Source organism: Vigna radiata, chromosome 7, assembly GCF_000741045.1.
Source record: "Vigna radiata var. radiata cultivar VC1973A chromosome 7, Vradiata_ver6, whole genome shotgun sequence".
NCBI lineage: Eukaryota > Viridiplantae > Streptophyta > Magnoliopsida > Fabales > Fabaceae > Vigna > Vigna radiata.
Window position 1 is genome coordinate 1,601,873 of NC_028357.1, and position 13,179 is coordinate 1,615,051.

General features: G+C 31.4%; 1 protein-coding gene and 1 pseudogene across 1 annotated transcript in view; both read left to right on the forward strand.

Moving 5' to 3' along the window:
* The window catches only part of LOC111240513 (salicylate carboxymethyltransferase-like), a 2,538-nt gene extending 1,778 nt beyond the window's left edge, over positions 1-760 (forward strand). Inside the window, exons 3-4 of the mRNA XM_022784440.1 lie at positions 5-162; positions 244-760. Of these exons, the coding sequence (XP_022640161.1) occupies positions 5-162; positions 244-621 (536 nt within the window). The 3' untranslated portion in view covers positions 622-760. The remainder of the gene's footprint in view (positions 1-4; positions 163-243) is intronic.
* A 7,443-nt stretch (positions 761-8,203) lies between these two features.
* Positions 8,204-11,832, forward strand: LOC106768231 (annotated as a pseudogene).
* The last annotated feature ends 1,347 nt before the right edge of the window (positions 11,833-13,179 follow it).

A 13,179-nucleotide genomic window follows, 5' to 3' on the forward strand; every position in this document is an offset into this window, starting at 1 on the left:
TCTAGTTTTCTCAAGTGTCGTGCAGAGGAACTGGTTGAAGAAGGTCGTATGGTTCTCACAATTTTGGGAAGAAGAAACGATGCCGAGGATCCAGCTAGCATGGAGGGTGGCTACCTTATTTGGGAGCTTATGGCTATGGCTCTTAGTGAAATGTGTGTGCAGGTAAGGACTTGATGGTATGCTTTGTATATTCAGCGGACTTTGGATAACTGATTTCTCAAACATATACATGAATATATGCAGGGAATAATAAAGGAAGAGCAATTGGATAGTCTTAACATCCCACAGTACACTCCATCACCATCTGAAGTGAAATTGGAAGTTCTTAAAGAAGGGTCGTTTATGATCAATCGTGTAGAGGTGTGCCAGGTCAATTGGAATCCTCTTGAAGATTGGAACGCTCTTGAGTTTGAATATGAAAGGTCTGAATCACTTAGTGAGAGTGGATATAACCTGGCACAGTGCATGAGGTCTGTGGCGGAACCTATGCTGGTTAGCCACTTTGGTGGACATATCATTGAAGAGGTTTTCAGCCGTTTCCAGAAAATTCTGGCCGATCGTATGTCTAAGTGTAAAACTGAGTTCAGTAACATTACGATATCGATGACTAGGAAAGCATAGCCAGAAGTTTGCATCTAGGGTTTCTCAAATGCATTATATATATTGTAGTTGTTGTGTTGAAGAAAAATAATTAGTATACTAGTGTTGGGTTTTTTCAATTAGACATATTATTAATAATCTTTTTGAGACTTAGTATCTATAATTTCTTTCACTATCTCTTTCAATTTTACTACTAAATTATCTTATAAGTCTCTCATCCAATTTTACTACTAAGAATATCTTATAACTCCTTCTATATATAATAATTGCCTTGTTTCATTTTCATTGTTCAATGTAACCAAACAATAATTTGATTAAACTGAACAAACTATTGAGTTGGTCTTGGAAATGACATTACGGTGCTCTAAACCACAGAAGCATCCCAACGGGATAAAAATGGACCATAACTTGTCTCTCATTTTAAAAATGTGTGGTCTATCTTCATCCTCCAACTGTTTTACATATTTGACACTTGTGGGAATCCTATGGTCAGTGTAATATAGTTTTAGAAACATTTTAAATCGTGACATGCATTCTAAATGTTGGCTTTATGAGTGATTAAACCATTTTTTCTGAAAAGAAAAGTTATTTTTTAAACATTATTTTTGGATTATCTTACATGATTAATCATTATGTTAAATAGCATCCACATTTTAAAACATTACATATTCCTATATATTTTATTATAAAAATAATAGTCACACACTCTAGTTTTAAATTATTTTTTTTTGGTGTTTGTAACAAATAATATTGATCTCCCATTTGGCTTGACACCAACAATAAAGTAAAATTAAAATTTTAAAATATAGAAATAAAAAAAGTTTTATCCTGATCAAACGATTAATGAAATAGGAATCCAAATTCTCAAGATGACTTAGAAAAAAAGTAGAGTGGCATTCAAGCACTAAAACCCCTAGGAATCATTGATTTGAGAGCGTCTAGTGATTCAAAAGTGTCGCCCAACGCCAAAGGGTCAATGAGGCACTGTCTGATTGGCGCTAGTAATATTGCATGGACGCTCGACACTACACCAAATATTTAAAATTTCTCTATGATTGTTAATTGATTAATTTGAATCTTCTTAAATTATTCACCCCATAATATACTTTATAAAATCATAATATAATTATATTTTATCTTAAAAAACTCCAATTTGAACAATTAATAGTCTCAAAGAGAATTAAAAAAAAAACATACTAAAAATGAATAGTAATATAAATTTGTGTCTCCTTCCATTTTTTTCTTTAAAATTAAAAAAAAACATGGAAAAATAAAAGACAAGTAAAAAGGAATAAAGATATGCCTAATTTAATTCCTATCAATTCTCAACATTTATTACATATTTAATTTTAAGAAATTCAAAAATATAATGAGTTGTATTTTAAAAATTTACATTAAAATAATATTTGTATTATATTTATAAGAAGTATACTTTTATTCATAGTATTTTTTTTTTTGCATTCTCTTGGAAATATTCTAAAACTCTTAATCAGAAACTAACACTAGTATAGAAATACAATTTAACGTTACGTTACGTGTTTAATGTCTAACGAATGAAAATTCAACATAAAAAATATTGGTGATAGTTTTATAAATAAAACGTCATTATAAAAGTTAGTTAAATGGGTTCTTGACGTCAAATAAGGTATATATATCGACTCTCCCAGGAGTTTGCATACAAGACTGAAAAGTCACTATTTTATTGCAATTAGACGTCGGTTACAAGTCTCCCGACGTCTAATTTGAATTAGATGTCAACTTCCCCCTCCACGGACTCAAAAATGTCTGAAAATATTTCATCACTACTCATGTTATTATTTCAAAGTTGGAAGTTTACTTGATCTCAATATTAATGAGGATGATTTTGTACCGAATTGAAAATAAATTAATATCCATTTAAAAAAACATCAGTAAAACAATGATTTTTCACTGAACATATCTTAAAAAAAATACAAACTGCAAGAACCTAGAAAATAGAGTATTAGAGTAGATAGATGTATTAAAATAATGAGACCGATTATTTTACTTTAAAATAATCTTATAATATAAACAAAAGTTTTATAAACGTGTCTCATTACTTTAAGAACACTTTATCTCTCTAAAACACTATTATCTTCTGCTTCTCTAACTTCTTTCTACCATTTCTCACTATCGAGTTATATGTTCAATGATCATGGAGTGCCTTGACGATCCCAATGTCGAGGGCTACGATCTCTACTGATCAATTTCCTGTTTTGAGCCAGTAACTTGTTTCCCTCTTTCTCCGTACGTTCTTAGACCATGATCATGCAACGATTCCTGTTTGCATGTATCTTGTTGTTTTTCCCTTCAATTTCTAGTTCAAATTAGGTTCTAAGATTGATTTCCTATCACCAACCGGTGATTTGTAGGGTTTTCTAGAGTTGCTTTGTGGTGCAAGCATCTGTCAGGGTTTCGTTGAGCTGTGCTATTGATCATAGGTAAGGGAAGCTAGATACATTGTAATTGTGATTAAACTTGTGTTTGTATGATGAATTTCTGAGTATTGTGATATTGGAATGGAAATTAGGTTTTTAGTACAGTATTCTTGTTTAAATTGATTGAGTATGATGTGTTGAATGATGCATATGAACAAAATTGAATGTTGATTGGATTGAGGTGAGATGTATTTTATGCTAGAAATCTATGATATGAAGGTTTAGTGATGGGTACATAGTTTACAGTTGATTTTGAGTAATTTTAGAGGAAGTGGGGTAGTGAAAATGAGAATTAGATGTTAGATGCTCAATTGGACTGTTGAAGAGAATTCAAAGAGAATGATGGTTATGCGGTGAAGAGTAGCAGAGGTCCCTAGTCTATTGGTTATTTGTTAGTCATAGATGCTTAGAAGGACTAACCTTGGAGTGTGGAGATTTTTTAAGGAAGGTGTTGGCTTTTTTGTTGTTATACCACCTCAAAGACAAAGTCTCTATAGTTCGATATCAATACATGTATAAAGATGGTCAAGTCTAAAAGGAAACATTTTATTACTTAGGATTGATTGTTTTATTTGTACTATATGTCTAGTTCTATGAACATGATTTATGATTGTTTTCAGTATATTAACTTACCCTTTATTCTTTATGTTGCTTGTTTGTTTTGTTTCTTCTCTTTTGCAATGATCACTTAAATGATATGAGCTTTGGGAATGTCTTTTGTGAGCAGGTGCTAGGAAAAGGAGGAACTAAGGTGTAGAGTAGAATGTTAGGTTGCATCATTCGATAATATAATTACTTTATTACGCTTTTGGTTCGGTGTAATATTTCATAGTACTCCAGGTTTTAGTATATGATTTGCTATTATAAATTATTTTTTTATTATTTGTAATAACATCTTATATATCTCCTTTAAGTTAACTAACGAATCCTATGATAGTTGAATACTATGAAAAATAAGAATGTTACATGTGTCAAGAGATATATTTTGTAATTATTATTTTTCCTCTTACGATATCTACTTTTCATGAAAAAAAAATTATTTCTCAAATATTGAAAATTCAGAAGTGATTGTTCTATTAAAAAAAATCTAAAATAATTAAGCGCGAGTTGTTTTTCAAATGCATAATTCAGAAGTAATGGTTTTATTAAAGAAAACATCTTTTTCTAAAAGAATTAAGCAAGCCAACTTAATAACGAGTTACATGGAGGATAAATTTAACTCTTCGAAGTTTTATGATTTGTGATTATTTTCTAATTAATTTAATTCTCGAAATGATGTCGTATGTAGGGATGGCAAAAAAACTCGTATCCGCAAGTAAAAAATCTGTTGTGGATATTTAGTGTTTACGGGTAGCGGGTATTTTAATGTCCGCTCATTAACGAGTCAAGTTCAGGTATCACACTATCCGTACGCGTTATCTGTTTGAAAATGAAATTATAATTTTACCCTACTTTAAATTGTTTTCTAACTGTTCAATCTTTAGTTTCGATATTCTCTTTGTCGTCAAAGAAATAGCAAACCCTAAATCTCACTTTTTTTTCATACACTCTCCTTTCATTAGCATTGTCGTCACAAAAGGAGAGAAAAAATGAAGTTCAATCTTAGGGTTTCCTCTAACCGGTGCAAGAGTCGCAAAGCCCATTTCACGACGTCGTCGAGCGTCTATCGCGTGTTGATGAGCACACTGCTTTTAACGGATCTCTGGTCCAAATTCAATGTGTGTTCCATTCCGGTTAGTGAAGGGTAACCTGCTTGAATCATGCTGGTGAAAGGACGTCGCATGGAGCAACAAATCTTCTCTCGCGCGCGAACGAGAGAACGATGAGCTGCTGCAACCGGCACAGGCGGCATCGTCAACAACAATCTCAGCCGGCCGAAGGAGGGCACGAAGCTGCTAGGTGCATAGAGGACAACTGGTTGCCGCGAGTGGAGGAGGAGACAAATGCTCTCATTGAAGTGAAGACCCTAAGATTTGTAGGTTCTGAAGAAGAAAGGAGAATAGAGCTTTGGGTCAGAATTTGGACTTTATTAATGCACAAACTATTGCAAAACGAATATCCAACGAGTATCTATTGAAAAAAAATCCGTGAGTTTTTTTTTTATGCAGGTAGTGAAACGAGTAACGGATACAATTTTTAGATGCAAATCGGGTAGTAGGTAGATATTATCCGTACCCAACTCAATCTGTTACTATTCGTAGTTATATGGTGGGAAAAAGTTTATACCCAGTTGCGATTTTATTTTCTTGAAATATATTTATATATTTAAGTTCGTTGAAGACACTATTAAAATTAATTATTATTGAAATATTTTCATTTTGTAATTTATTTTACATTATGATTTTGTCTCTAAAATATAATTAAATTATATTTAACTTCTACTCTTAAAAATATAAAACTATTAAATAGGATAACAACATCTACCTATATTAAAAAAAATTAGGATATCACATATGTTTTTAATGTAGTTTAAGAATTTATCTTGGACATGATGGAAGCTAGTAGTATTCTTAAAAAGTAAAAATAAAGTTGTCAAACTTGGTTGATTACTCAGTTGACTTGTCATCCACAAAATTAATTCCGTCAAATTATTGATTAAAAGGATCTAATCTATTATACTAGAATAGGTTATATCTTTAAAAAATCAGATAAAGCAAGAGTGATATAAAAAGAAATTGTACAAAAATTTATATTGATGCATTTCTATAACAGATATTATATCTCAGTTTTAATCTACCTGTTAAGTTACTAAAATGATTATTATTCAAAAAACACTTTTGAAATATATTACAAATATTCTTTTCTTCTTCTTCATTTTTTGACAAAAACATTAAAGTTTTACTAATATAAATATTTTTTTTCACTAGTATCTAAATAACCCACATGAATATTGTTTGACGTGTTTGACCAAATTTTAAATTTTTACAATAGATAATGTTAACACAATACACTTTCTTTTTTAGAGTTTTCATCCATTACTCCTTTTTTAGAGAATATCTTTTGACTTAAAGGCTTTAAGAGATACTTTTAGAACTTTAGTATTTGAATTTAAATATTCTTGTTTACTTACTTTGTCTTTTCATAAACATTCCTAGCACAAAAATAAATAGGGTTAAATATATTTTTAGTCCTTATACTTTGGGGTGATTTTCGTTTTAGTCCATTTTCAAATTAAGGTACAATTTAGTCCTTTAACTTTAGAACACTCTAGTTTTAGTCCTTTTTACCAAATTTTTTTAACTTTATTTGTTGTTTCAAGTACGTTTCATTATAGCATTTGGATTGTTTACACTGTTTGACACATTTTTGTTTCAATGTTAACTGAGAAACACGTTTGAAACAAAAGTTAACAAAAATTGGTAAAAAAGACTAAAACCAGAGTTTTCTAAAGTTGAAGGACTAAACTGTACCTTAGTTTGAAAGAGGGACAAAAACCAAAATCGCCCTAAAGTATAGGGACTAAAAACATATTTAATCCAAATAAATACAAATCAAGTGCATGTATATAGCCAATCATTTATAATAAAATGTTTATTTTATAACACTTAATAGATGCAACATAATGCATAATTTATTCATAAGAAAAAAGACAAACAAATGATTTAAACATAACGCATATGTATATATATAACTACACTATTCACGAGTAGGCGATGAAAAAAAAAATATTTTTAATCAAGATCATTATCATTTGTTTCCATTAATCAAAACATCAAATTAGGATTTCTCAAGGTTGAATTTTTGTAATTTATCCCACTTTGAGTTGCTTAACAAGTTCATGAATTTCAAACACCATAATTCAATTTAACTAAAAACAAATATACAATAAATATATGATGAAAATTGTCACTTCTCTTTCTTCCTTCACCATTTTTATTTTCTCTTCTCTGTTAATCTCTTTCTCACTTCTTTTTTTTATATTTGTGCTTTTAATCTTCATATCTTTTAAAATCTGATTGCATCTTATAGTAGTTAAGGAATTTAATCCTCATATCTTTTGAAAGCTGATTGCACATTACTGTACCTAAGGAATTAAAGAGCATTTATGCTCGATCAGAATTTTAAATCAATTTTTTTTCTTGTATGATAGAGTCAGTTGAGAAAAGTAATTCTGTTAATTTATTTTACCATATAAAGAATTTGTGTTATGATATTCTGATTTATGACTCTAAATTTTGAGTAGCTTTATTGCTTGGATTTATAATTTTTGTTTTGAGGATTAGTCTTTTAAAGGTAAAGAAAACTATTTAAGTTTTTTTTTTTAAAAAAAAACCTTAGATATATCTAAATGTAAAAGTGACTTGACTACTGATTTTAGTTTAAGCAAGAATTATGATTAATTGAGAAATTATTTGAATGATTGAATTTGAATATTGTTGAATTATGTTTGGTAAATGCTTCTTTAACGGATTTTTTATTTTAATACTTTTTGATATGTTGATCCAGTGGCTAGATCATGCATGTAAGTATAGAGTTTACTTGAATTTTTAAATACGGTTTAGATAAATAGAATAAATTTGTATATATTTCTTTATAAATTTGATGTGAGTGTGAACATGTATACTTGAATTGAATTAATGTATACTTGGATTAAGAGATTAAAATTGATTTGAAATTAGTAAAAAATGATATTTAAATATTGATTTGAATTAATGAATTGAATTGTTTAGAAGTTGTGTGTAGTTCTGATACAGGAGTTGATTTTTCTAATATTTTTGCTCAAACTAAAACAGAGACATAACTTTACTCTCTACCTTATTATCATTGTTCTAGTGCAAATAGAGTTGAAAATAAAAATATTTTTGACCTTATTTTCGTTCATTTAATGTTTAATTTTAGATTTTTAATTAATTTTTGGGTTTAAAAAATTAATTTTGTTAGAGTTTTAATTTTAATTGAATTGCTTAAAATTACTGATTTTTATTAGGATTTTTAATATATATATCGTATATTTTGTAATACTTTGAAATGGTTTATACTATATATGAACCATATATTAGGCTATGTTATATATTTTATGCTTTGTTTTAAAATGTTACATAAATCATCTATTTAATATTTCCAAGAGAATAAAAGTAGTTAGTTATACGAAAACACTAATAATTTTTAATAGCATAGGTACTATATTGAAAATGTGGAATGTGTAGGATGAATATCAATTATTGTGTTGTGATACATTATTGTAAAATGAATGCAGTTAAAACTGCAAAATAAACAAAACTAGAAAAGGAGAGGTCACCCATTATTCGTCCAGCACTATCTAAAGCTCACAAAAATGACTTCAATGGCGACCTCCAATTTCTTGGTCTTTTTTACCCTTGTATTGCTCATGATCGGTTCAGGTCAGAACAAGTGTGATTTCGAGGCAATTTTCAACTTTGGTGATTCAAATTCAGATACTGGTGGCTTTTGGGCAGCTTTTCCTTCTCAATCTGGTCCCTTTGGAGTGACTTACTTCAAGAAACCACAGATGGGAGACTCATAGTTGATTTTCTTGGTAACTAAAACTCTGTCAGTTTAACCATTGTCAAAATTTGTTCATTTTCTTTGTTTTTGTATAATATCTCTCACCTTATGAGTCTGGACACTGAACCTAAACGAAAAAGAATGAAAATTTCAAGAAAGATTTAAGCTTTTGGTTCTGCTCTCCTTCTTCATTAGGTGAGACCTTATCAATTTTTGAAAAGGGTACGCTTAAGTCCTTTTTATATAGAGAAAGTATCTTTTTTAATAATCACTTATTGCGATTATTATCTTGTCTGGGTTTCTCTTTTTAGAAGCAACTTAAGTTTTATAAAAATCATTTTTTAACCATTGCTATTTTTTAGTACAAATTAACAGAGTCAAGTTATGGGAAAATTAAACTGTTATCCCCACTGGGAAACATAGATCATCAGATTTTATTGATTCACGTGACAAGGTCATGAAAAAATTGAACATGCGCCAGTCGGAAACATGGATCATCAGATTTTATTGATTTTGTTTCAGTGTTTCGTTGGTGTTTCATACAGTATCAGTTCTTCTGATTTGCATTGCAGGTACTAAGTTCTAACAGCCAAGACAAACAAGTTACTGAAATTTAACAAAAGAAAGAAACTGACTGCACAATAATGATAAATTCGGTGCCTTGATCTTTGGGTGTAATATATCTGCTTGAAATTGGGAAATCTAACAGATTTTAGCAAATTTCTCCTTATGTTATATATTTGTATGTATCCTACATTTTTCGTCTGTTTATGAGAAAATCTAAGACTCGTCTTTATTACTGTCACACTCTTACTCACAAGAAAAAAACTCCCAGCTAGAATGAGTTGAATAGCTGTGGGTTGTCATTATCTTCTAGACATCACTAGTAATTCTTGGTGTCACTATTTAATACGTCTCTGGGGCTTCCTGAACTACATATTCACCTTCCTACCCTTCAAATGTTTCAGTTTTTTTTCCTTTTGGGAGTTCAAGAAAAGAACAATTTTAAAATTGACAATGTATCTCTTGTGTATTTTGTCATTTATCTTTCATAGATTAAAGACATGATTTAATGCTTGAGCTGTTATATGTGGAGCAAACAGTCAATTTAATAAAATCTGTTTTATTCACTGCAATATGAGAAACCATTCTATCAGTAGTACAGTACTAATATTAGACAAGCTATATGTTGCATTTCATTGGGCAGCTCAATCTCTTGGATTGCCATTTTTGAGTCCATATCTGCAATCAATTGGATCTGATTATAGACATGGAGCTAATTATGCTACACTGGCATCTACTGTGCTTCTACCTAATACTTCTTTGTTTGTCACTGGGATCAGTCCCTTCTCTCTTGCCATCCAGCTCAACCAAATGAAGCAGTTCAAAACCAAAGTTAATGAAGTGCATGAACAAGGTACAAAATGCACAAACTTCCTAGTTCTCACTCTGTCTTTTAATTCTAAAGCATTGTAATAGTTTCTTTTGATTGTTCCTCAGGATCCAAGCTTCCTTCACCAGATATATTTGGAAAGTCTCTTTACACATTCTACATTGGCCAAAATGATTTTACTTGCAACTTAGCTTCCATTGGCATAGGTGGAGTACAACAATACCTCCCTCAAGTTGTTTCACAAATTGCTGCTACCATTAAGGTGAGATTACCATAACAGTCAACAACAACTCAAATCTAAAGTTAGTGAAAAGAAAAGATGTATAATTGAGTTTAGCTCAATGAATTTATAGGAGTTATACAATCTTGGAGGACGTACATTTTTGGTTCTTAATCTTGCACCAGTGGGATGCTACCCTTCATTCTTGGTCCAGCTTCCTCATAACAGTTCAGACATTGATGAGTTTGGATGCTTGATTTCTTACAACAATGCAGTAAGGGAATACAACAATATGTTGAAACAGTCACTGAGACAAATCAGAGAAAGTCTTTCCGGTGCTTCTGTCATTTATGTGGATATTTTCACTGTTCTGCTGGAGCTCTTCCAGCATCCCACTTCTCATGGTTCAAACACAAATCCCTACACTTGTTTAAGAGTACCAGAAACTATCAAATGCATGAATCTAAAAGATGAGTGACAATGCACCTAACTAAACATGTCAAGACCATGCTTTTACACAAAGCACATATCTAACTAATTCAAAACACATCATTGCACCCTAAATATTCTAGAACACATCAAAACAAACAAAAAATACTCCAAAACATACTCTTTCACAACAACACTCAACAATAACAACAATGCACTAGTCACACCTTACTAACTACCATCCAAACTCAAACACTCAAAAATCAACAAATCAAACTAAAACATAGTAAACCAAATTCAAACCATCAAGACACACTCAAACAACAAAATCACACGTAAGAAAAGGTTAGAAAGTTGAGTTGTCTCCTAGTAAGCGCTTGTTTAACGTCATTAGCTTGACACCATTATGCTCAAGTTTGATTTTTGATGTTGGTGTGCTTCTTCCTTTCATGACACCAACATAGTCTCAGCAATTTTCTTGTCACCAACTTGACTCTCCTTGATTAGGGAGCCTCGATTTCAAGTACCCCATTTGTCTTTATCGCCTTAATAACCCATAACCTGTTCTTGAGCTTCACTGGTTTGCTAGGTTTGGATTCATTACTTTCCACAACAGGGTGTTGGTGAACAAGTTTCTTTTCTTTATTTTCATCCTCCTCCTTCAATTTTGGAGAGAAACAATGTAGGCTCTTTTTAGCCAACTTGGCCACTTGCCTAGGTAGACTAGTAACAGATAGAACTCCATCGGTTGCTTCAAGGTTAGTTTGTTCCTCTTGACTTGGCTGCATAGCTTTGAAGACATTGAAGGTTACCTCTCTATCTTGGTCTTTTAATTCAGTATTCTCTCTTCCATATGAATGATAACTTTGGCTGTCTTCATGAAAGGTCTTTCAAGGATGAGTGGTATCTCAGCATTTTCCTCCATCTCCATCACTACAAAGTCCACCGAGAACTGAAGTTTATCAATTTTTACCACCACATCTTCTACTGCACCATAAGGATATTTGATGGACCTATCTGCCAACTGAAGCATCATTCTTGTTGGCTTGGCTTCAAGATCACGATCTTTTTAAGTATACATAGGGGCATCAGGTAGTGTTTTTAAGCATATACATTGTATTTACTCTGTCATGACATGTTATTTTGCCACATCAGTAAATCTGTTAAATATCGGATGGAGGGACCTGGTTGTAGATGGGAGAGAACTTGAGAGACTATTGGTGTTTTTGAAAACTAGCATAACAAAATTCTACAATCTATCCAAGGAACTATAATGCAACCAGGCCATATAAAAACAGCATAACTGATTGAAGCAGTAAGAAATGGGGATTCCAACCAATGAACAGAAAAATGAGAAGTTACCAAGAAAGAACACAGAACTAACCTCAACTACAGAAACTACAGAGCTGCTTTGTTGATGGATCAGATATCTACAACTATGCAATGCTGGTAGGCCATTTGAAAAATTTAAACTTCTCATAACCTGCATCACACCATAATCATTTTCAAGTAAAATTAAGTCTTGCAAGACGTTTTCCTTCAGAAGAAGACGATGTTATGAGAATGAAATAAGATAAAAAGATGTATTGTGATGATGAAAGAAGACTAATTAACAGAAAGAGGATAAGAAGTTTTCTTTAGGTAAATTGATAAAAAAAAATAACCTACGGAAGAAGCAAAACACAACCACAATTTAGTGCCCGATTGAATACTAAAGGACAAAACTTCTCCTTCCCTGAAATAAAGTTCCTTATAAGTTGAGCAACTTGAGAATACCATTGATCGAACGTTTGAATAACATTCTTATATTACATAACAACTACTACCAAGGTCACTTAAAGATTATATATATATATATATATATATATATATAAAAGTTAAAATGAGGATTTGTTAAAGAAGAACAATAGGATGAGATCTACTAAAAATAAATTAAGAAATCAAGTTCTACCATTAGAATAAAAATTAATGAGTATTCTTAAATCCTATGTGACAACAAGGAACCATAACTGTTAATTACTAGCAAAACATAAACTTCCCGCATAGTGACCACAAAATAGCTTACCCATTCACAATTCACCACAACAGATTCTACTTCCTCAAAAGGTTAAATCACCATACTACAAGTTCTTCACTTTGATTTGCAACAAGACAATTCTAAATTTGAGCTCCCAAGACCAGGAAGAGTTACTAAAACTCAGTCCCAATGACAAGTGCTACCGGTATAACCCCAAACAGTTGGTAGGCACATCGTGATGTTTACGAATTCAGAAAGCAGTGATCCCGCATGCCGCATTGCGAGATTACAATTTACAGAAAAGAGGCGAAAGCAGAAGCAACAAAGTTCGAGACTTGAAATCGGACAACACATCAAAAGGCCTTTGATAGTTAAGTACACTTGAAAGGGTTCGATTAATTAAATAAATGGCAGAGCTCACAGCCTCACCCCATAAATGAGATGAGACATTACCATCTATCAAAAGTGATCTAGTCACCTCTAATATATGTCTATTTTTCCTCTCAGCCACTCCATTTTGTTGTGGTGAATAAGGACATGTAGTTTGATGCAAGATGTCTTTAGAGTTCATGAACTCTATTAATTCAGTCTTAAAATA